Raw genomic sequence first — 22502 nt, forward strand, 5'->3', positions numbered from 1 at the left:
GTGCTTTGCAAACAAAACCAATCACTGTAACTGCCCTCCAAAATAGAGTATTACAAGAGTGATACAATGTCTCTGTCTCAACAGAGATTAACAGTTATCCTTGAGAGCAGCGGCAGCTTTTCAGCCTAGGAGAATTGTTGGGATTTGTAAACTGATTACATCCACACTGCTGCCTTTTGAAGCAATACAAGGGCCCCAGAGACTGGCAGAATATTGAGCAGTTCACCACTGAGGGTTTTGTTATGCTTTAATTAACATTTTAAACACATAAGGCATATGGAAACATTAGATGGAGGAGCATTACACATTATAGTCATGTAAACAGCATTGGCACACTTGCTTTCTGTCTCACTTGGTTATACAAAGCAGAATACATTTTTAAACAAAGATTTTCCAAGTGTCTGTAGGGTGAGCATCACTCATATCACATATTTGCACATCAACATAACTCAGACAGTACAGATCAGACCATATGCTGTAAGAGGCTCAGTCTAATGCATTTCACATCACAACTTGCCAGTCACTTTGCCATCACCAGGGTTTCATACAGAAGAGACTTCATTAGGCAACAATAGTGCTTTCACACTTGGCCTGATAGCAGCTGCAAGTGGCCAACATTCTGTGCTGATTAAAGCCTGAGGCTCACACTGGCTTTGTCTTGCCACTGATCCTTCAATTTTAGTTTAATACAGTTGGAAAAAAAAAAAATAATAATAAAAAAAAAAGAAAATACACAGCTAAACCCCTCCCCAGCCCAGAGCACTTAGAGGGGGTCATGTTCTTTGTTCTTTCAACTAAGGCTGCTTTCCTTCCTATCCCTACACTTGGCATGCAAGAAAAATGAACTAGAGAGAAACTGAAGAGTCAGAGGTGACAAAAGTTGCTTGATGATAGCAAAGGGGGTTGCATTTTGCCCAAGCCTAAAAGTACCAGTCTGGGAATGCAACTATAGCAATAGCATTGGAGTTAACAGTAGGACTGGCACCCCTGCCAGGGCTAGGGGAGCCTCTCCTACACTTACCTTCCAATTACTTATGCTTTTCACCTGGACATCTCTCCTCATAGCATAACCTTTGGATCAGACAATGTAAATCAACACTGAATTGCACTTCTGAATGCAGTAATGGCACTCACAATTTAAGAACAGGCATCTCCCATTTCCTTGACAGTATGACTTTGCCCTAAACAGTTAAGCAACACTGAATGGAATGATTTTTTTCTTTGTTTTGCTTTGGTCCTTAAGTGTACAAATGTGCTGGTTAACTTTAATTCATTAAGACACTTGAAGTTGTTTTACATAGGTTATTGATACATAAAATGTTTATCTGTTAAAAAAGTAAATATAAGGACTACTAAAACAAAACTAGAACAGAGCATTAACCCTGGCCTGTCTGTAGAAAACGTGGTTGATACTAAGGGAAATAAAAACAGTGCTCAGCTCTAACAGAAGGCTATAACAATGGATTAGTACTCACCCTGATAAGGCTTTCAGGCATATGCAGGTAGCAAATACATGAGCAGCTCCCCTAAGAGCACAGGGAGCCCTGATTTTTTCCAGGGAGCCAAGGCAGAGCAGCTGATAAAGCCTCACTTGAGGACTGGCTCTGAGCTAAACTTTCACCCTGCGAGTAAGAGCTGCAATAAAGCAGCAGCTACAAGGCAGCTCTTTTGGCTGCAGGAGCACAGATGTCCAGGAGAGCCATACACAGCCCATGACACTTGCAAAGAGAGTTACATTCACGCTAAGTCAAACTACAACAATAGTGTTCACAAAATAGAGCAAGAGTGATAATGTTTTTTGGCAGTACTTTGAAAGGCCAGAATGGAAGAGGCTCCAGTGACTTCCCAGTCCTTACAGACATGCAAAAGAAGGCACCAAGATGCTACACTGTGGTGTATCATAAGGCAGCAAGGCAGAGAGGCCTGGCAGCACGCTGCAGAACTCCCACTCCTCTTCTACATTCCATAAAGAGGGCCTGGGCAGTGAAAATGCTGCCTAATCCAAAGCCATCCAAGTAAGGCACTGAGCATACTCCTGGCTGACAATAAAGCAAGAAAATGATGTTATGGTAAAAACAACTGGAGAGATTTCCCTTTTACAGCTGCAGAACCTGAAGATGTGTGGCATGGTATGCCATTTGAGCATGCTGCTCTTTCATCAAGGTGAAGTCAGGTTCCACAAAGGAGACTTTCCAATGCAGCAGCTTAGACAGCCATTCTGTTGTCAGATTTGGTAAAGCTCCATTAGACACTGTTGGATTTAATCTAAATTAGCAAGATAGGGGCAGGTTAGAAGGAGAAACAGCAAGATTCTGGATTCAGAGATGTCAGAAGTTGTGCTTCTGAATTTCATGTGACCATGTTATTGTTGGTGGTGTTCACATGTGCAACAGATGGAACAATGGGTGTCTGTGCCTGGACATATGGCCCTTCTCTAGGACCATAGGTAATGAGGCTGTGTTAAAGCTAGGCAGAGTAAGTCCTCTAGAGTATCTGCCCAGGCATTTTAATAGGCACCAGAACTAAGCACCTGAAATTCAAGCTGAACTGATGCTAACAGCACTGGTTTGGAAACAGAGAAGAAGAACTCGCACACTTAATCTGCTTGGGACCCCTCCCACCCCCTGAAAGTGTTTGTTCTCCAGCAGATGTGGAGCTTCACCAATGGGTCCACTTGCCCATGCATCCCCTTCCCTCTTTGGAGTCAGGACAGGCAGGACTCCAAGCAGCCAACATTTGTTTCTGCAGCCTGACCTCACCCACAACAGGCAGTGCTCCTTGATGCCCTCAGGTTTTCCTTTTAAAAACCCAAATGGAGCCTAAAGCACTGCAGCATCTATAATCCACAACAAAGCCTCAAACTGCTAAAGCAAGCACCTACCACACTGTGGTCACCCAGGGCTGGAAGCCAGGTGGAGCACGAAGGGGAAGTCCTCACAGAACTAGCTTTGGGTGTATGTACATTTCTGTTTCCAAACACAATGAAGATAGAAAAAAGGAAGAGAAACTAAGTTCTAGCTCAGGAAGAGCACCCTAGGCATTTCTTAAAGCCTCAGCGCTGGAAGGGGGCTGACAGCTGACACCAGGAGATTTGTTACACATGGAACCCAGAGCCCCACAAAGCAGGCTGCTTTGCTATGTCTCCTCAGCACACAGAACAAAGCAAGCAAAACCAGGCTTATTTGGTCCCATCTTGCTGAAGTCTGATTCAACACTGTAGGTCTTGGAAACACAAAGACAAGGGTGAAGTTTAGTCTTAGCAATATCAACTTGAAGTCTAATATTAATGAAGCATAGATCCAACATCAAACATTCCAGTCATCTGAGACACAGTTCAGTCCTTGTGGTCTCTAACAATCAGACACAGTTTAGGTCTCTCTTTACAGTTTGAAATCAATAACTGAACAGCATCAAGTTATTCAACTGAAACTTTTCTTCTGTACTCACAGAGCAGCACAGCCTGCCAGGTTCCTTATACACCACACAGAGAAGTGACTACAAATTAAATGCAATACCCTAAGGACTCCAGAATGCCAGGATGGTTATTTATGAGGCAAAGACAATGTGATTTGTTATTATCTTACTGGTGTTAGAGGCCTGTGAAAGCAGAGGGAAGTAAGCACATTTAGTGTAAACAGAGGAACAGCCAGGGCTGGAATTAAACTGAAGAAGCCATGCTGTTCCTCTGGCTATTAAGAAGCATTCTCAGCCTGGCCCCTTCTTCTGCTGAGCACGCTTCTCAAAGGTGGCAGTGCAAGTGCTCCAGCATGGGCTGGGGGTCTGTGGAGATGCCTGGCAGTATAGCATTTTACATCTTCACAGTGACAGTCTATGCAGCTGTTAAGCATCAACTGCCTCAAAGTTGCAGCTATGCTGCCAGAAAAAAAAATAACATTAGTTGAGAACTCAAGTAAGAAAGAAAGAGATTCAAAAATGTACAAAATAACCAGGCTTCAAAACGGAGAGCTAGGGCAGAAGACATATCTGCAGAAGGTCAGTCACAGCAAGAGCATGCAAACTTCATCTGAGCTTTAACCACAATGTTCTTATACTGGTAATAATGCAAGCTACTGATCTGTCCAATTCCAGGCCCCAAAGAGAGCAGCAAGTTAAACCGTGAACTCACAATCAGCACACATCTCTCTCCTTAGTTCTCTGCCTTTTTGGATTCTTCCTTGGGTGCCTCAGGAACCAGGATGACCTTTCCAATGTTCTTCTTCTCTTGCATGTGTTTCATGGCATCTGCCACCTGGAAACAGTGGGAATCTCATGAAACTACCCACGGCCACCCCACAGTGCAACCAGGACCCCCCCCCAGGTCCCCTTGGTCCATGCAGAGCCAAGGGCATGCAGGAGGCAGCTCTCCCTGTAGCAGCTCTCTCTGCAGCCCACATCAGGGTTGAGCCTACAAATGCATTTTGGAGAGAGCTGGGCTGGAAGCATTTTCTGTGCACTGGAAAACAAGAGCCCAATCACTTTAATATCTTAAAAGAAAAAATTGCACCAACTCTTTAAGAACAGATGGCTCTTAGAATTGTTCAGCCCCTGTGAACAAGGTGCTCACTCTGAAACAGAGCTCCCTGTGCAGAAATCCCTTAAGGCTTTCTGTTCACCTACATGCTAGCTCAGACTCACCTGATCAAAGGACCACACAGAGTCTATTTTGGGCTTGATCTTTCCTTGATTGTACAGGTTAATCAGCTTGAGTACAACACCTGTGATAAGTTTGTATTCTTCATCCATATTTCCAAGATCATAACCACATATAGCCTTATTATGGTGTAGAAGCTGTATGGCATTGATACTGAACTGGTTCCACCAAGTTTTAGCCATGGCCACGAGGTTCTTCTTCTGCCCAGTGATCAGGTTTGCTACCCCTAAGAAGAAGACAAAGCCTTGGATGAGCTGGGATCAGCACAGAGAGGCAGCGAGCAGCCCATGCAACAGAATCTGGAGTATTGGCTTGAAAATATTGCGAAAACATAGAACTCCTCCTCTCTTAGAGAGGCAGTAGTGGTGCAGCTGAGCCCTAGCAGAGGCAAGAGGGGGGTTACAAGTCACAGCTATCAGGGCTGGTGGGACAGCAGCACTCCCCCTCCCCTACAGGCAGCCTTTGCCAGGGAACCTCACACTGCCTGCAATGGCTGGGACAGAAGCAACACTCTGCTGCAAGTGTCTGGAATCCTACTGGAGGCTGTGTGAGGGCTTTGTCTCCAGGGACAAAATCGCAGTGTTTTAGAGCTGGGGAATGGAGAGAGAAGTATTCAGCAACCTCAAATCTCATCACCCACACATCCTCTAGAAAAAAAAAAGCAAGGCTCTATTAGTGCTGTGCATTAAGGCAGCCTGGACAAAGTAGCCATGCCAGGATTCTTCCATGGGGACATTACAGTTTCCTGTGCAGGCACTGGGGCTTGAGGAGTAATCTCACCATGGGAAAGAAGAGCACTGGAACTTGTGACCACAGCCCTGAGGACAAGGAACACATCTTTCTCCCGTTGGTGCCTTATCCAGGCAAAGCATCCTAAAATCTTCACAGAAGTTGCAGAGCTATAACACAAACTGCAGCTAGCAACCACAGTGCTTCCTCCTGGCCACATACCCAGGTGCAGAACAGTGTACACTTGCATCAGTCCACAACTAAATTGGGGATGGGACATGGTGCCCACACTCACCATAAGTGATGACTTTACCCATTGGCTTCAGCAGGTGAAATGCTTTGGATGTGTCAGATCCTCCCAGGGGGTCCATGACAATGTCAACACCTAGAGGAAATGGAGAGCAGCTACAAATCTTCGCACATGAAAGAAGAATAGGGTCACTGTAGATGTCTTCCACAACACCATACCTTTGGGAGAGATTTTCCGGACCTCCTCTGCATAATCCATAGTTCTGTAGTCAATGGGGTGAGCAACTCCGCTCTCTTTGAGTGAATCATGCTTGGAGGCAGATGCAGTGCCAAAAATGGTGACATTTTCCACAGTCTTGCACAGCTGGATGGCAGCAGTTCCCACACCACCTAGAAACCAGCAAGGAAGAATGACTTAAAAGTAATCATTGGAGTTTGGGACACAGGTTTAGTCTGGGATAGGCTGAGTACATGCTGGGGAAGACTGACAGAGGCTATTGGGAAATGTTTTTCTGGTCCAGCACCTTTCTGTGCTGCTTTACTCATGCCCCCACAAAGATACATGTTGAGAAAAGAAACCTCAGCAAGAATTAACTTACCTGCAGCCATGTGGATGAGGATGCTCTGGTCAGGTCTTAGGTTGCCAAAGTCAAACAGGATCATGTAGGCAGTGATGTAGTTGACAGGAAGAGCAGCTGCTTCCTCAAAGCTCATCCCATCAGGCATCAGGAATGTCTGCACAGCGGGCACATTCACAACTTCTTGCCAGAGCCCAGTCCTGGCCAGGATCATCACCTTATCTCCAACCTAAAACAAGAAGGTGTAAAATGAGCTCAAGATCCACAGAATTCTTTGCTCTTGGCACAGCAGGACCATGCAACCACCAGCACAGTGGGGGCCATGCCCAGTGCATGGGGCATCAAAATGCAGCTGCTCCATATGCAATAGGAAAGAAACCAAGTAGCCATATTAGAGAGCAGATGACAGATGAGAGGTAGCTAGAAGAAATGCTCCTCATTTTGCAGGCTGGACATTTACATTTGGATAAACCAAGTCGTTTTCCTGGAATGGAGGGAATCATCCTTAAAAAAGAATTTTTTAGGAGGCACTGTTTCACTATCTGTGTGCCTTGATGGCCGTGGGAGCCAAAGCTCTGGGATGTTCAGAGCTGTTTTGCACCGGGGTTTTCTAGAAATGCAACAGTCTGAGGCTCCCGGGTCAACAACCCCAGCACCCAGCCTGCTGCCACCCACAGCTCAGCACCTCCGTGAAAGCTGGAGCCATTTCCTTCACCATTCACGTAGCCCAGACGGAATCGCAAGCAAGCAGAAACAACACAGTCATGCGTCAGCCTTTTGTCCTACCAAGTGATAAGAACATTCTATATACGCAAAGGATCTCCTCCAGCCTTTTCCCCACGAGGATAGACCAGCATGGACGGCTATCGCTGCCGCATACAGGATTTTGACAGGGGGAGGGTTGGGTCTGAAAGCAGCCAGAATGAAGCAAAGCACAGCCCCACCTCGAGCCCGCGGCCCAGAGCGGTACGGGGCCGTGAAACGGGAGCTTCCCATCCCATCCCCGTGGGCCCGGCACGCCCATCGCCGGTACTGGGGAGGGGCGGCCACAGCGCAGCGGGCACCGGGTGCGAACCGAACCGGGGCACCGCTCACCTGGCGGTCGCGGACCTCCTCGCCCACGGCGCACACGATACCGGCGCACTCCATGCCGGGGCAGAAAGGCAGAGACGGCAAGCGGTCGTACAGCCCCTGCCGCATCATCACGTCGGCGAAGTTGAGGCCGCACGCACGGACGCGCACCGTGAGCTCCCCGAGCCCGGGGCTGCTGCTCCGCCGCGTCTGCACCTTCACCTTCTCGTAGCCACCGAAACCCGTCAGCACCAGCGCCCGATGCTCCGGGGCCTCCCCGCTGCTCGCCGGCTTAACAGGCTGATCGAGGGATTGCTCGGGGGGGGTTGCTGCGGTAACCGGGGCCGGTTCGGAGGACATGGCGAAGAGAACCGAAACGAAACGTCGACGACTGCGAGAAGGGGCAACGGCGGCGGCGGGCGGGGAAAAGGCAGAGAGCGGAGCGGGGCGAGGCCGGGGGGGGCGGGCAGGGAGCGGGGGCGGAGCTGCGGCTGGAATGGTGAGGTGGTCCCCGCGGTCCCGGTGCCGGCGGTTCTCTCGCAGCCCGGTATTTACAGCCTCGGCTCACTTCCCCCGCCCCTTGCTGCTGCTGCCGCAGCCCCGGCCCCTCTCGGTGCGGTGCACGGGGTCGATAGCAAAGTCCCAGCCACGCCCGTGCAGCCGCTGCGGTGCGGGAATTAAATCCTAATTGCGTCCTCCAGCTGCGGCAGCCGCAGCTCTGCATAAGCCTCTGCTCAGCTCCCTGCCCGCTTCCTCTGCATCGACCTTGTTTTTCCCTTCCTTTCTGCTAAATGTTTCCTTTCAAGCAAAGTGCGTCTTTCTGGAGCCACGTTTGGAATGGCTGCCTTGGTGGGTAGTCACTTCCATGAGTACTTCTACAATTTATCATAAATGACCGAGGTCACTTCCAGGGCGATCCTGTAAACAGCTCTCTACAAACAGCTCTCTACTCGTAGCCCTGAAATGGCCTTGGGCGCTGGACAGGAGGCACAGGCTGCCTCCCAGACAAGAGGGAGGAGTCCTCCAGTCCCATAACTGCAGATAAATAAATGCGGCTGCATGCGTGGATGGATCCATGTATCTGACCCCTCCTCCTGCATGAAGCATCTGTCATCAGGCAGCAACCAACTCTGTGAAATGCTGTTCTGATTCTTGCCTGGCTCCCCAGCTTGCTACTGCAGTGCAGATTTGTGCTGTGCGCAGTCAGAGCTTCTCCATAACAGTCAGGGGAGAGCATCCTCATGCTCCCAGTGCACTGCAACTCAAGGGTAAAGGCTCAAAACTGCAAGACAAGCAGTCACTGACAAAGAGAAACATCCACCCCCAAAAGAGAAAAACAAAGTCCATCCCAAGGATGACAGAAACAGACACATTAGAAGTTTCAGTGTTGCTCCAGTGCTGTCCAGAATTCCCTAACCAAACAAAATCGAGTACAAGGCCAGCCTTGGGCAGGGCACTCGCAGCGCTGCTGACAGCATTTGATGTAAGGTTTTGTCCTGGTGGCAGGTGGACAAACCTCAGCAGTTCCAGGGGCTTTGTAACAGCCATACAGCTCCTCAGGCAGCTGCTGACAGAAGCCATCAGCAGTTCTGCGTGGATGTGGCCACAGGGCTGTGTGGGGCCAGGGGCAGCAGGATGGGGCTCTTCAGGAAGCAGAGCACAAAGGCAGGAAAATCACCAGAGGTTTGGAGCAGGCTGTAAATCATCTGGTTCTGCTGTATGGCATATTTACAGTTGTTCGGATGGCTGCAGTGACAGCAAGGAAGAATCTTGTGGCCTGTTTGCACACCAGGACCTCAGAGCAGCTTGGGCATTTACACTCTTGTTTGCTATTGCTTGGCTCTGAGGAACACAGACATGACTTTATAATGGCTGAGCATCTCTTGTACTCAAAGCTAAGAACAAGGGATCAAAGCACAATCCTGCTTCACACTGCTCTTCCTGTGTTCTTCTTGGAGTCTTTCATAGCATTTGTCCTCCCAGTAATTTATTTTTGGTGTTGTCAGGACACCCATGGTAGATGAAAAATGATGTTCACGAGAAAGCTCTTATAAACCTACAGAGGTACATCAGATAAGGGGAAGCCTTCAAGAAACTCAGCGCTGGATGAAGTCAGTGGGGTTTGGGAGGCTCCTCTTATGCTAGGCTGCTCTATTTGTGTGCAATTAAAGATATTTTTGCAATCTGGAACCCTGCAGCAAACAGCATCAGGATAGGGGGCTAAACCATTGCTCTGAGAGTGAACACGCTGGAGACACCATGAAGTCATCTCCAAGCCCAGCCATAGATAAAGAGCTCAGAGCAGAGGTTTTGTGTTTCTTCCAGAGCCCTGACCAGTGCAGATCATCTCCCCCTGTTTCTCCACACTCCCTGCTCTAGGAAAGAGGCTGGAGGCTGCAAGCAGCCTCAATAGGACGTTGCAATCTAAGGTAACATCTTCTGGGCTGTATGTTTTGCCATCCTGGAACTGCTGACACTGTTGCATTTATCCGAGTGTGTAGGGACACCCAGAGGCTCCTCCTGCCTCTGCTCTGCCTTCCCTTCACTGATGCCTGCTGTGCATTGTCATGGACAAAGCAGCAGTCACAGATGAGATCTCTCAGCCCCATTGTTCATGTTGGGAGTGCTGTGCCTGCTGCATTGCATTCACGCCTTCATCCCAGGGACACTGAGATGTGACAGCGTCACAGTAGGTGGAATAGATCTGCTCCCACCCCCCAGACGAACCTGCCACTCACAGCCACCACCCCCATGCTGCTGTTTTGATCACGGAGACAATGGAGGCAATCGTCAAGCACTAACCAAGGCTGGGTGAATATCACTTCGATCTGCAGTGACAGCAGGCTCAGAGAATGCTCACAGCACAGCAGTATCACTTCCTGCACTGAGCTGTGGCTGCTCCACGCACTGCAGAGGCTGAGGAAGGACCAGGTCCATGCAAGGCATCTTTCAGGGAGCGTGCAGAGCAACACCACTCCGTGTCCTCTGCTGCGGGCCCTGCAGACAGCCAGCTGCATGAGGATCCTTCTGCTCTCCAGCCTTGCAGCAGTGTCAGTACCAACAGTTACAGTCTTAAAATTACAGGCTTAGTGCATCCACACGCTGTGCTCCCATCAGAGCACCATTATTTGTCCAGCATGCTGGGAATAGGGCTGCTCACTTCCACAGGAGTGTGAAGGGAGCCCCAGGTCACCTCCTCAGTACACGGGAATTTGCAGCAATCATCGAGGTATTATGTCTCTTCCAACTGTAGCACACATGCTCCAACTGCAGTCTTTCCAGCAGCAGCCTTGTTGGTTGAATGCCTCCTTGCTCTAATCCCTGGTGTTGCTGAAGGATGCTGCTTTCATCTGATAGCATTTATGAACTGCTATAATGAGTTCTGGCTTGCTGAGATAAATCGCTCACCCAGAAGTGCAAACTTCATTAATGCCAACAGTGACTCAGATTAGCATTATTCTAGTTCAGATTGTAAACAGACTGGACACACGAAAGAGGTTTGGCATTTTTTCCCCCTTTCTCTTAAAATTCCCCTTCCTCTTTCTAATTGCTGTTGGTTTGTCTCTTTTGCTCTGCATGTTCTAACTCTGCGCTTCTCCACCTCTTCATCTTCCAGGAGAAACTGTTGTATGACACACCACCATTCAGGACCAACTGGTTTAGCTGCCGATTAACAGTGAAAGATATTCTGCAGTTTTGCCTGGCAAGTTTTGAGCTCTTTTACGTGTTTGTCAGATCAAAAAAACAAAACAAAACAAAAAACACACTCAAGAATTGAGCTGATGAAAAATTAAAGTCTCCTCTTTCTGCTCCAGGTTAGAGTCTCAGCAGGGAAAATTCCACAGTGGAAATAAAATGTTGCAGGCTGAGACAAATGTTAAAGAAAAGATGTGTATGAAGTAACAATGCACAACATCAAAATACAGAAACGTGTCACGGTATGAAACAAGGAGAACATGGATTGGCAAGACGGAATGCAGCCACTGGAGGAGCTTTTTCAGGAACAAATGTGCTGGAGCCATCTGCTGCTTCCCCAGCAATGGTGACAGTCACAGCACACCTCTCCCTGTAGCCCACTCTGAAAATTGTCTACTATATATTTTGCAAGTGTTGCTTGCCAAAAGGTGCAGTTGCACCAAATGGGACAGTGATGGCACTGTCCCATGCGGCTCCAAGCAAAAGGTGCCCTCAGCTGCACTCCCTCTGCAGGGGAAGGCAAATGCAGCTGTGGGAAGTTGTAAAGTCTTGAATATTCAATGAAGAGGAAGCTTTTCTTTGTCCAATGCAGGGTCCCAGAAAACTCTTGGAAGCAAAAAGATTATTTCCTACTGAGATACATTCCTAATGAGGTACAGCAGAGAGCAGAGCAGTGCTTTTGAGCTCTGGGTGCTGGTGTGGCAGTGAGCCTCACCCCGTGCCTCTGGGCTGTGCTCATCCCCACGCACAGCACTGATATTTATATGAGAAATGGCTGCAATTTCCGCAAAAACAAACTGCTGCCTCAGTCCATTAATAAATCTGCTTTTCCTGCCAAAATATTTTAATTTCCACTTCCTCAGACTTGATTTGTCTTTGTTGTCTCTATTTTTACTACATTTTGTGACAGATGGTTTGTCTCTGACAAATGAAGGTTTGCTGTTATGGCAAATCTTTCTGCAGGATGGAGTGTATCAGCAGGAAAGGAACCTTTCCTTTTAAATCATTTTGCTAATTAAAGACACTGCCTGCAATTTGCATTGTTCATAACCAGGGAGAAAGAGAAAGGAGAGCTGATTGCTGCTGTGCAACCAGTGCTCTTGGGCAGACGACAAGCCTCCTGTCTTTGCCCATGTAACATGGCTGTGTGCATCAGAGAAACATGATTTTTAAGACTTATGTAGAGCCAGCTGAAGTGCTGCATGCTCCCATTTTTGCTGAAATTCTGCATAGGAACAGCTCATAGTTCTTTATCGGTGCCAGATCTAGTAGACCCAGGTAGGAAGCCAGACGTTGCTGCTGCAAGAGACATGATAAACTGCTGGCCAGTCTTGTTCCTCACCCTCCTGGCCCAAAGTGAAGCCCTACCTCCACCTCCTTGGCAGTGCAATTTTTGACATCTGCGATGTGCAGCACCAGCTTGGGCAAGGATTGGGCCCTCTCTGCCAGCCGGATTTTCATGGGTGGGAAAAAAACCCACATTTTTATTGTTGCTGAATGCTGGAGGGTGAGGTGGGGAGACGGATGGGATGCGCAGCGGCAGGAATCTGGATCACAAGAAAGAGGTGACAGAGCCTGGCGTGAGCTTCCCGGTAGCATCAGAGCCGCTTCTCACGTTGCATCCCTGCGATCAATGGAGGGAGGCGGCCCGGCGCGGGGCGGGCAGTCGTTCCCGAGGCCGGGAGGCGGCCGGGGGCGGCGGTGACCGGGTGGCCCTGCCCAGCTCCAGCTCCGGTTGGTGCCGTCGGGGCCGGGGGCGCGGCCATTGCGAGCGCTGGTCCCGGTAAAGCGGCGGCGCTGCCGGCGCGGCCCCGCACCATGGAGGGACACCTGGCTCGCTGCAAGATCGTGGTGGTGGGGGACACGCAGTGCGGCAAGACGGCACTGCTCCACGTCTTCGCCAAGGACTGCTACCCAGAGGTGTGCGGGGGGCGGAGGGGGGCGGCCGTCGGCGCGGCTCGGCTCAGCTCGGCTCAGCTCGGCTCAGCTCAGCTCACCTCCCTTCTCCCTATGCAGAGCTACGTGCCTACCGTTTTCGAGAACTACACGGCCAGCTTCGAGATCGACAAGCAGCGCACTGAGCTCAACATGTGGGACACCTCAGGTGGGCTCCGGGAGGGACGCGGTGGGTCTCGATGCGGCCTCTGTGGGATCCGCAGCGGGCGTCAAACACTGAAATCCCCTCTTGGTGTCTTTGCGTTGGATTTTGTGGCTTTCTTTCCCCCGGCATTGGGGCTGGCTCTGCACATCGTTTCTGAGCCGACTGAGTTATCGGTGCGTCTCAGCCCTGACCACGTATGAGATGCAGCAGAGCACCAACAAAACCAGTTCTGGGGCTTGAGATGAGGCTGGGAAGGAATGGGGAAGGAAGCAAGGTGCAGCCAAGATGGGAGACCTCACCTTGGAGAGGAATGTGCTGTGGGAATATGCTGCCCTTTCATCACTCACTCCAGGAGAGCTTTTGGGCTGCTTCAGTTTTTTTGTGTTTTGGTTTGGTTTTGCCTCTTCATCTGCATCCTCAGCTGTGATGCTGCAGGGAATCTTGGGCACATCTCAGCCCTCCAAAACCCTTTTCAAACTTCATGCTGCCTCTCTGGGGAGACATGAGCTGTAAGTGAACTGCTTGATGCAGAGCTAATAAAAATGTTGGCATCTAGCAGAGGTTATGTGCACCCTTTAATTTACCTCTGACAACCTTTCTGGACTGTTGTGTATGCATAGAACTGAATGCTGGGCTGTGGTGGTGTACATACATAATGGACTTGCTGATGATCGTTCCCCTTAATATTTAGAGTCTTCTTAGAGCTCAAGAGCAAAAATAGATTAAAACGTGACATTAGACAGTTTTAGGTCTTGTGCACTCAAATTCCTCTCTATTATTTTACATCCATCAGATTACAGCTGTAGGATCAGCACTGCTCTACTTAGAGCAGTGGCTTTACTGATTTTTGGACCAGCTTTAAATTGTAAAATGTTTATTGAGCCTCTACTGGAGGCTTCCCAACCTGGCAGACTTTGCTTTTGCAAATTTTTATATCCTGAAACAAACAGGGGTCTTTTGCCTGCTGAGTGAGCCCTGGGGGTTTCCAAACTGGGGACTTCTGCAGCTGATGGGAAGGGACTGGTTGTGTTCTTATTGTTTGATGCTCAGCAGCTTTGCTCTGACTGTCTGCATCTGATGAGAAAAACTTCACCTTTGGAGTGTGTGGAAGCACTTAGTGCACTCTGTGGGTTTTTTTTAGGAATTCTCTGGAATATTTGGCTTTGATCTTACAAATGTTGAAAGAAAATAACGTGATAAAATGGCTTTGAATTTGTGTATGTGCACCTGATACCTGCATCTGTTGCTGTCATGCATTCATTTTTACCGTTTTCAATGAAAGATATGTTTGTCTGCTGCTTATCTCTACAGCCGAGAGGAAATGGACTTTGATTTTTTATTTTATTTTTTTTTAATTTTTTGATCTCCCTTTTTAAGAGCTTTGTTGTAGATAGAGCTCAGTAGATAGTTTTCCAGATAAATTGCCTCTTTTTGCAGCTTTCATTTGAAATACCCAAGTGCTATATATCAATAAACAGTCCTGCAAAGCAATACGTAGCAATTTTCTCTGGTAATCACACTGACATTTTTAGCTACAGACTTCAAGCTGCTGCTGTATTTCTACCGCCCTTTGGAGACACCTGTAAACAGCTTTTGGTAGAAAAAGTTTTACACAATAACAAATGGAGCCAACTGAGCTGAAGGGATTGAGAGTGGCTGATTGTCCTAATAATGAATATGACAGGTGCTGGGTGCACTTTCCCTTGTCTCTGCATTATCTGCCACCTCTTTTAAGCAGCACTGTGGGCAGGGGCCTGTTGTTAGTGTTAAACTCATCCTAGCTGGAACAGGAAGGGAGATTCTGGGATTCTGCTTCCCTCTTTTGTATCTTAAACACTTTCCATCTTTTAGTTAAGTAACTGAAGCAGAAGGTCCCCTCCAAAAATCAGCAGACAAATCTGGACAGGGACTGTTGAGTTCCTTGCTATGAAATCAGCCATGAGAGTGGTGAGAGGCACTGTGGGCACCAGTGAAGGGCAGCTGTCCTGGAAAACCTGCTGCAGGGGTCCCAGATTGCCTGGCTGCTGCTGGCTCCTTTTGGTAATCCTTGCCCACGTCTGGGTGTTGTCTGCTCCCTGGACACGTAGTACTAGCTGCTGTGGGGAACTTGGGAAATGCAGCCTTTAGGTATGAATTGGCCCCTCCTATTAATATCACAGGCAGACAGGCAATAAATGTAGTTAGAGAAACACTGCCATACTGTGGGCAGGGGTGATGGGGAACTGAGTTGCTACCACATTGTATTGGGACCTTGAATTTCCTTTAAGTGTCTTGTAATCCTTGATTATTTTTTCCAAGGCTGAAAGGAGGCTTACCAGTACTAGGAGTCCTTCAGACATGGCAAATACAGCCCCTCTGTGCTCACTGAAATGCTGTTGATCCAAATGCCTGTTAGGGAATAAAGTGACTGGGTATGAGCCTGACCCCTCAGTACTGCCTGCATTTTGGATTAGTCCCTATTTAACTCAGACCCGCCCCCATGCACAGTGCAAGGCTGAAATTGCTCCAGGTGCTATTTTTCAGTGCAGTAGGGATGTCCCATCTTTCCATTTCCACCATTTCCCAAAGCATCCATTTGAAAACAATTTGATATCTTCGTGTGTGAGAGCAAGGTGTGGAGGAGATGGGGCAGCTGCTGTGCTCTGCTTCTCAGTGGATGATGTCCTGTTTTGCTGCTATTTCTGTTCTCATTTTGGCTAATTCCCCCACTGATCAAATGTGCTTAGCACAGAAACAACTTCTCTTCATGGCAGTGGTATGGGGAAACACCAGCTTGATGGAATACCTGCTGGCTGGTCAGGACTGCTCTCGAAGGGCCGGGTGTCTCCTGGACGCTCAGTGCTGCTGTGTGACACTGACAAGGAAGTTTCCATTCTGCACAGCCTGCTGGCTGATGTTGTGACCACTCATCATGCTTTACGCAGTGCAGCCAAATTGCATTCCTGTGCTTCAGTGGTGGGAAGGGCATGCAGTCATAACGGGCAAGTTGGCTTCTCAGAAATGCAGCAGCTCTGTTTTGCATGTGAGCTGATACACTTTTTGCTGGTGCATCCCCTGGTGTAGAGCATAGCTGCCTGGATGTCTGTGCTTTTGGCTTATGGGAATGCCAAGGACTGGCACTGCGCCGTGTATTTGCTCACTGCCATCTTCCAGAGCTGCTGGAGAGGACTTTTCTGCCCACACAGAACCCAAGCTGGTCCAGCAGCACTGCTGTCTGCTCTGCACTGCAGCTCACAGCAGGGGAGCCTTTTGCAGGGACTTGTGTCTCATAAGTAGATTCACTCTCAAAACAAGAATAACATTGTAAAGTGCAAATCCCTCCCTACCTCCCTCTTTGCCTGCGCTCAGCAAACAGTCTGCCTTGGTATGGCTGTGTGGGAACCAGCAGGCTCTGATAGCAGCCCCTTCATTAGGGGAACTACCCAGGAATGTTGATGAGATTAGAGAGCTGAAAGGGGCTGAGTTTAGCAATGGCATCTCCATTGATGCTGGGGCTGAGGATTCCCAGCACGCAGCTCTGAGACTGCAATGGCTGCCTCTTCTCATGCATTCTGAAGCAGAGAAGAATGTGGAGCTGCCCTTTCCATACCAAAATAGCTCCTCCCATGCTCCCTGTTGAGGCTGGGAGCCTCGAACAAGCATACTTGTCTTCTGCCTCAGCACAAAGACATAGTTAAGCCTGAAAATATGTGTAGCTGGGTCACATTCTTAGGCAGGTCAGGAACCAGTTTGACAGAAGTTGAAAGAGCTGCAGCAGAAATGCATATCCTGGAGAGAGCAGAGGATGGATCTGGGAGGACTGACACGATGGGAGAGGACTGGATGGGACAGCAGAGTCCCTGGGGTATGTCAGGCTGGGCATGATGTAGGTGCTGCATGGTACAGAGGCAACTGCTCTGCCTGTATGACTTGGGGGTGTCCCTTCTACCCCAGACACCCATCAAGCAGCAGTACCTTAGCCAGACAATCATGTAAAGCAAGTGCCAAAAATCCTTGTAGGAAGGGGCTCTCACTCCATCCTCTGAGCATGATGGCTTTGCCTTTCTGCCCATGTGGCACCCAGGTGCCCCCCACTGTGCATCAGGGTGGTCCTGTGAGTACTTTGTGGTAGGGAGAGCTCCAGAGAAGCTGGTTGGTGCCATGCCACCAGCCCTGCAGAAGAGGCCTGGGTGCAGCTTTCTTCTTGCCCTAGATCCTATGGATTAGATCAGTATGCAATTAAACTTCACAGGCATGCAGGTCCAGCTTTCCCTGTGGGGAGAAACCTTATCTGGTGGGCAAGCAGCCAGGGAGGAATCTGCTGCTTGTGCACAGCAAAGTGGAAATGTGTAGCACTCCATAAAGATAATTTGTGCTCACTCAACCCACAGATATGTCCCCAAAGCCAGAGGTCTGTGGACCTCAGAGGAATTGGCTGCCATTCCTGGTTCTTTTTACACCCAATAAAATCATAGAATCATAGAATTACCCAGGTTGGAAAAGACCTCGAAGATCATGAAGTCCAACCACAGCCTAACCATAGTACCCTAGCTCTAACAAAATGATGACAGACAGGTTGCGGCAATGCCAGATGTCCTTGTGATGTGTCAAAATTGCCTGGAAGGGACTTCTGGTTCCTGTTTGCCTCCCTTGTCTGCTGCCATGGGTGTGATTGCTAGCACCCTTGTGTGGAGCCCCAGCCAGGTACTAGGGCTGTGCTCTCACCTCAAGTAGTAACAGATTCAAAAATTAGAATGATCAACCAAAGAGAATATCCTGATTCAGCAGAGAGAAAGCTGGGGATGATGCACAGCACAGCAACCACTGGTTCCCATTGGTCTCTTAGAGTGGCGGAGAGTCTTCAGGAGATCAGCCAATGGTGAATAGAGATACCAATGGGGCCAGGGCCATTCCTGTCCCTTGGAGCTGGGAGCAAAAATTAGAGCGTACAGAAGCAATTTTGATCTCATTAACAAAATGATGCTCTTAACCTGGGGCAGTTCTTCCTTCCCCTCCTCCTGCCATCTCCAGCAGCTGCCCAGCTGTGTCCTGACACCAGGCTGGGGGTTTGTGGGATGGGTGGTGACCACCTGTGTGGGCAGCACTCTGCTGCACTATGTACTCTCTGCCAGTGCAGTCCGTGATGTGCTGAAGAAAGCAGCAGGTTGCTATGATACACTTTGCCGTAGCAAATGTAGCTCCTACAAAAGGAGCATTCCTGGGTTGGGAGGAGGTCAGATTTATCTGCAATATTTTTGTGAAGTGGAGGAGCAACTGGGAGAGGTTGTGCACGGAAATGTTTCTCTCCCATCTCGGGCAGAGGCCCCTGCCTGGGGCAGCTGTACCAGGAGGGCATGGTTCTGATAAAGGGTCTGACACATCTGAGCATGCAGATCAGTGCTGGATCTTGAATCCCTCTGGGCAATGTAATGAGAACGCAAGCTTGGTCTGAAGGGCAGCTTGGTGCTGCAGAACTCAGTGCTGCCAACAAAAGCACCAAGTCACTCGCAGGATGGGGACTGCTCATAGTGCCAGCTCTGCCTATCAGAAGGTGAAGCATCCTTAGCCTGAAGCAGTGTCAGAGATCTCCAGGGTTTGCTGTGCTCCAGCCTGTATCTTCTGTCTCCATGCTGGTCAAGGCACCCCAGGCACTGACTCCACACACAAAGCACGACTTTCCCTCTACAAAGAGGGATGGGCTCTGCAGAGGTTGCAGTCTGATTCTGCCCTGCTGGATGCCAGCTTCTTCTCATTCCAGTGATTTTGCAGGGACAAAAAACTGTGCTGTATTTTTTCTCACTCATGGCTGTGGGGACTGCAGCAGCAGAATGTTCCTGCAGCTGGCTTTGCTGTGAACACAAATGCACATGGGGTGCTGGCATGGCTGCTCTGTGAGTGGTGTGGAGTGTCCCCACTGCCCCCATCCTGCTTCCAAGGAGGCAGACCCAACAATGGATGAGACTTTCTGCTGATTGCTTTTCTCTCTGCAGGCTCAGCCTATTATGATAATGTCCGTCCATTAGCATACCCGGACTCAGATGCCGTGCTCATCTGCTTTGATATCAGCCGCCCAGAAACCTTGGACAGCGTACTCAAGAAGGTGAGTGTCTGAGCTGGGATGGAGCCCTGCATCCCCAGTGCTCTCACCAGGTCCAAAAGCTCCCTTGGATGGAGTTTGACTGCGGCAGTTGCCCATGGTCTTTAGCAGAAAGCAAGGAATTTCTTTGTCTGCAAGGAGCACCATCAGTGATGCAGCTCATTGCAGTATGCAGTGCTCGTGTAAGGTCTGCCTATGTGCACACATGCAAACATGGGAATGGGGAGAGATGGAGGGTATCTGTTGTGTTTCTCATGTCAGCACTGGGAAGAAGCCCTTGGGGCTCCGGTGTCCTGTCATGGGGACAAAAACCCTCCAATAGCTCAGTCAGAAGCTTGGGGTTGGGCTCCAAGAGAGCTCCCAGCACCCAGCTCAGGGGGCAGAAATTTTTCATGGGGATTGGAAGCATCTGCTGATCATGACAACAGCGTGATAACACAAGCAAATCTCTTGTACCTTAATGAGATGCAAGCCCATCAATAATAAGCTGGAGTTGGGCTTTATCGATGTCTGTCTACATGCTCCTTGTGTGAGCCTGCTTTGCTCACTACAAGGTCTTTCCCGTGTGGCCTCACAGATGCTTCCAGTGCTGTTAGCAGTGTCTGATACAGAAACTTTTTATCCCCATGTCACAGGGTATTTCTTAAGTGCCTCTGAGCAGATGCCTTGTTTCCTTTGGTCCATGTCAGTTGTTAAGGAAGAGCTAATTGGCTTCCAAACAGCTGTCACTCCAGTGAGGAAAATCCTCACATGGAAGGCTTCCAATGCAAAGGCAATGTATTGTTATGGCTCCAGGGAGCAACTCTGTGAACCCCAGCTGATGGGGCCTCAGGGATTGTGCAAAGTGGCCATCACTGTGCTGAGACCGTATGATTGGCTTTGTTTCTCCAACCTTGACTCTTTTATAGGCCGTCCATTGTCACGCAGCCTCTGGCACAGCTGTGCACCTTCTCTCTTGTCTTCCCTACAGTGGCAAGGGGAGACTCAGGAGTTCTGCCCCAATGCAAAGATCGTGTTGGTGGGCTGCAAACTAGACATGCGGACGGACCTGAACACTCTGCGGGAGCTTTCCAAGCAGCGCCTCATCCCAGTTACACATGAGCAGGTGGGTTTTTGCAGCTACTCATCCCCACAGGGATTAGGGACTTTTCTCCTGCACCTCCTCTGATAAGTTAGCTCAGCAGCAAAGGACCTCCACTGGTCTTGGTCTGAAGCTGACTGGACCTTGGCTCAGATACTCTGAGCTTGCAGCATTTTTCTCCCCTGCCCTGGGCACGCTGTGACACATTGGCAGTGCTCTGCTGAACCACTAGGAGGTGGTTTGCAGCCAGGAAGTCTTTCCCCAGAGCTGGTAGAGATGCCCAGCTTAATAACTTAGACTGCCTAAAGTAGGACGAATGTGTTTCTGCATCTCCTTGTTGGGCATAGCTGGACTGTCCTGCTTGGATGCTGCTTTGGGGTGGGGACAGAGTCACAGCCTGGGAACTGCTGCAGTCACCAGCACAGGGATGCAGGCTCTGATGCTGCACCTTACTGCAGTTCTGGAGAGCTGAAGAGAGTGAAGGATGCTGCTGCAGGGTGCTCTGTCCTAACCTCACTCTTCCTTCCTTCCCTGCCCTCTGGGTCTCAGGGCAGTGCGCTGGCACGGCAGATTGGGGCAGTGGCCTACGCCGAGTGCTCCTCCAAGGTGTCAGAGGACAGCGTGCGGGATGTCTTCCATGTCACCACGCTCGCCTCGGTCAACAGGATACACAAGAACCTGAAGCGCTCCAACTCCAAACGGGGACTGAAGCGGGTGTCACAGATGCCCAGCAGGACGAACTTACTGAATGACACGGAGATCAGGAAAGACCGAGCCAAGAGCTGTTCCATCATGTGAAAAACAGTCTGTAAATAACATACGTGTGTTGTCCATTTTGTACAGTAACTGGCGAAGACCAGGGCATGGTGCTGGCTGCAGGAGCCAGCTTGCCTTTCTGAAGCCTTTCTTAGTCTTCAGGGCTGAGCAAAGGTCACAGCTGCAAACTGAGGTACAGGAGGCACCCTGCATTGCCAAGACCTGTGGGTCGGCTGCTGCTGTGCTGATTGCTTGGGAGAAAGGAACCACTTGATAGAGAAACATTTAGGCACTGGAAGGTCTACAGCTGGATGAAACAAAGCAAAAGAGAGTGATGCTGCATGCATGCCATCCTCCTGTCCCCATGGCCCAGCCTCTAGGTGACATAGGGTGGTAGTACCTGGGCTGGAGGCTGGGAGTATTGGGAACCGCAAGCAGCAGAATATCTGGGAAAAGGTCTTGTTCCAATCTGTCTTTAGAAGAGAAGCATTACTTGAGCTGTTGCTATCTGCAGTTGGGCTGGATGGCAAGCCACCAAGGAACCACCCTGGGGAGGAAGCGTAACCTGGTGAGCACCACACTGATCACCTCCTGGGAGACCATAGATAGGCAGCTTTTCTCATGGTACTTTAGATACTTGAATTCTATTCCAAAACCAACAGAGCGGATCTGGCTGCTAGGTCTGTCGTAGATGCATCCTGAAAATTGTGGTTCCCTTCAGCAAGCAAATGCCACTCAGGAGCTTGTGCCTTGCTTCTGCCAGCCTGGTTCTCCATCAGGCTGTTCACTGCCACAGGCAGCTGCACCTCCAGGCACACAGCTTCCTGAAAAGCAGACTGCAATCACTCTCCATGTCCTCCACCAATTCTGAGCTGCAGGTTGTGTTCCATGGTGCTCTGTTTGTCTGGTACAAGACACAAAAAGGATTATATGTGTCTCCGTACCCTGACTCCGCTGCAGCTGTGGGAAGAAAGGTGCTCCCTGCCCATTCTGTATGGCAGTACAGCCTGCTGCCAACGCCTCTTATTGCTTCTGCTGCTGCCCTCTCTAAATGCCTTTAACAACAGTGTTAGCCTTGATCTAATGACACATAGACACTTTATGGAAAAAAAAAGTCTGCTCCATTGCCAGATCCAGCTGTGTCAGTGAGCTACAGAAAAGAAATAAACACCAGTGGAAAAAGCATGGTGCTTGACTCTGTTCATTTTTAATAGTCATCCTCTCAAAATACCTTACCACCTAGCTTCTGTTCGTGTCCTCATGGCTCACTTTAACTCTTGACATTCTCTCATGCACACTTAGGCAGAAAATAAAGAGGTCTTAGCTGCATGTATCCATTTCAGAGCCAAAGTCTTCAATTGAATAAACTCTCATTCCATCCCGACTCATTCAATAGTAGGCAGCACTTGCAGCTTGTCTGTGCCTGATCCACCAGCCTGAGCTGACATGAGATGCCCTCATCCTCACTGTATTGCTAGCTGCAAGTGAAGATGGCTTTCACCTAATATTTTGTA

General features: G+C 49.3%; 2 protein-coding genes and 1 long non-coding RNA gene across 6 annotated transcripts; 2 read left to right on the top strand and 1 right to left on the bottom strand.

The window, feature by feature from the left end:
• Positions 1–229: 229 nt before the first annotated feature.
• On the bottom strand, positions 230–7692 carry VAT1 (vesicle amine transport 1). Its single transcript, XM_015886017.3, has 6 exons — positions 7303–7692; positions 6229–6436; positions 5849–6019; positions 5676–5765; positions 4636–4877; positions 230–4249 (listed from the first exon to the last, which is right to left on the bottom strand). Exons 1-6 carry the CDS (start codon positions 7636–7638, stop codon positions 4148–4150), a joined length of 1149 nt encoding a protein of 382 aa, XP_015741503.1. The 5' UTR covers positions 7639–7692; the 3' UTR covers positions 230–4147.
• A 2547-nt stretch (positions 7693–10239) lies between these two features.
• LOC146752265 (uncharacterized) lies at positions 10240–11049 on the top strand. 3 transcript variants are annotated; one of them, XR_014940818.1, is made up of 2 exons: positions 10240–10328; positions 10895–11049. It is a non-coding gene; the product is annotated as an uncharacterized LOC146752265 (long non-coding RNA). The 3 variants fall into 3 exon arrangements; XR_014940819.1 differs by lacking the exon at positions 10240–10328 and adding an exon at positions 10370–10507; XR_014940817.1 differs by lacking the exon at positions 10240–10328 and adding an exon at positions 10682–10775.
• Positions 11050–12787: 1738 nt separating this feature from the next.
• Positions 12788–22173, top strand: RND2 (Rho family GTPase 2). 2 transcript variants are annotated; one of them, XR_014940809.1, is made up of 5 exons: positions 12788–12894; positions 12991–13078; positions 19045–19154; positions 20060–20256; positions 20782–22173. XR_014940809.1 is itself a non-coding variant. In XM_015886023.3 (5 exons), exons 1-5 carry the CDS (start codon positions 12793–12795, stop codon positions 21028–21030), a joined length of 684 nt encoding a protein of 227 aa, XP_015741509.1. In that variant the 5' UTR covers positions 12788–12792; the 3' UTR covers positions 21031–22173. The 2 variants fall into 2 exon arrangements, 1 of the variants encoding a protein (XP_015741509.1); XM_015886023.3 differs by having other exon boundaries at positions 20122–20256.
• Positions 22174–22502: the final 329 nt, after the last annotated feature.

This window comes from Coturnix japonica, unplaced genomic scaffold (assembly GCF_054131305.1).
Source record: "Coturnix japonica strain WE unplaced genomic scaffold, WE-NBRP24 Scf049, whole genome shotgun sequence".
NCBI classification, from domain to species: Eukaryota; Metazoa; Chordata; class Aves; order Galliformes; family Phasianidae; genus Coturnix; species Coturnix japonica.

Excerpts from the sequence above, each read along its gene's own strand:
- VAT1 (XM_015886017.3), bottom strand. The coding sequence starts at position 7,638 with ATGTCCTCCGAACCGGCCCCGGTTACCGCAGCAACCCCCCCCGAGCAA. Across the intron at positions 5,766-5,848 it reads CCGGAAAATCTCTCCCAAAG|GTGTTGACATTGTCATGGAC; the intron begins GTATGGTGTTGT and ends CATTTCCTCTAG. Across the intron at positions 4,250-4,635 it reads CTGTGTGGTCCTTTGATCAG|GTGGCAGATGCCATGAAACA; the intron begins GTGAGTCTGAGC and ends CACTGTTTCCAG.
- RND2 (XM_015886023.3), top strand. The coding sequence starts at position 12,793 with ATGGAGGGACACCTGGCTCGCTGCAAGATCGTGGTGGTGGGGGACACG. Across the intron at positions 13,079-19,044 it reads CAACATGTGGGACACCTCAG|GCTCAGCCTATTATGATAAT; the intron begins GTGGGCTCCGGG and ends TTCTCTCTGCAG. Across the intron at positions 19,155-20,121 it reads TGGACAGCGTACTCAAGAAG|TGGCAAGGGGAGACTCAGGA; the intron begins GTGAGTGTCTGA and ends TCTTCCCTACAG.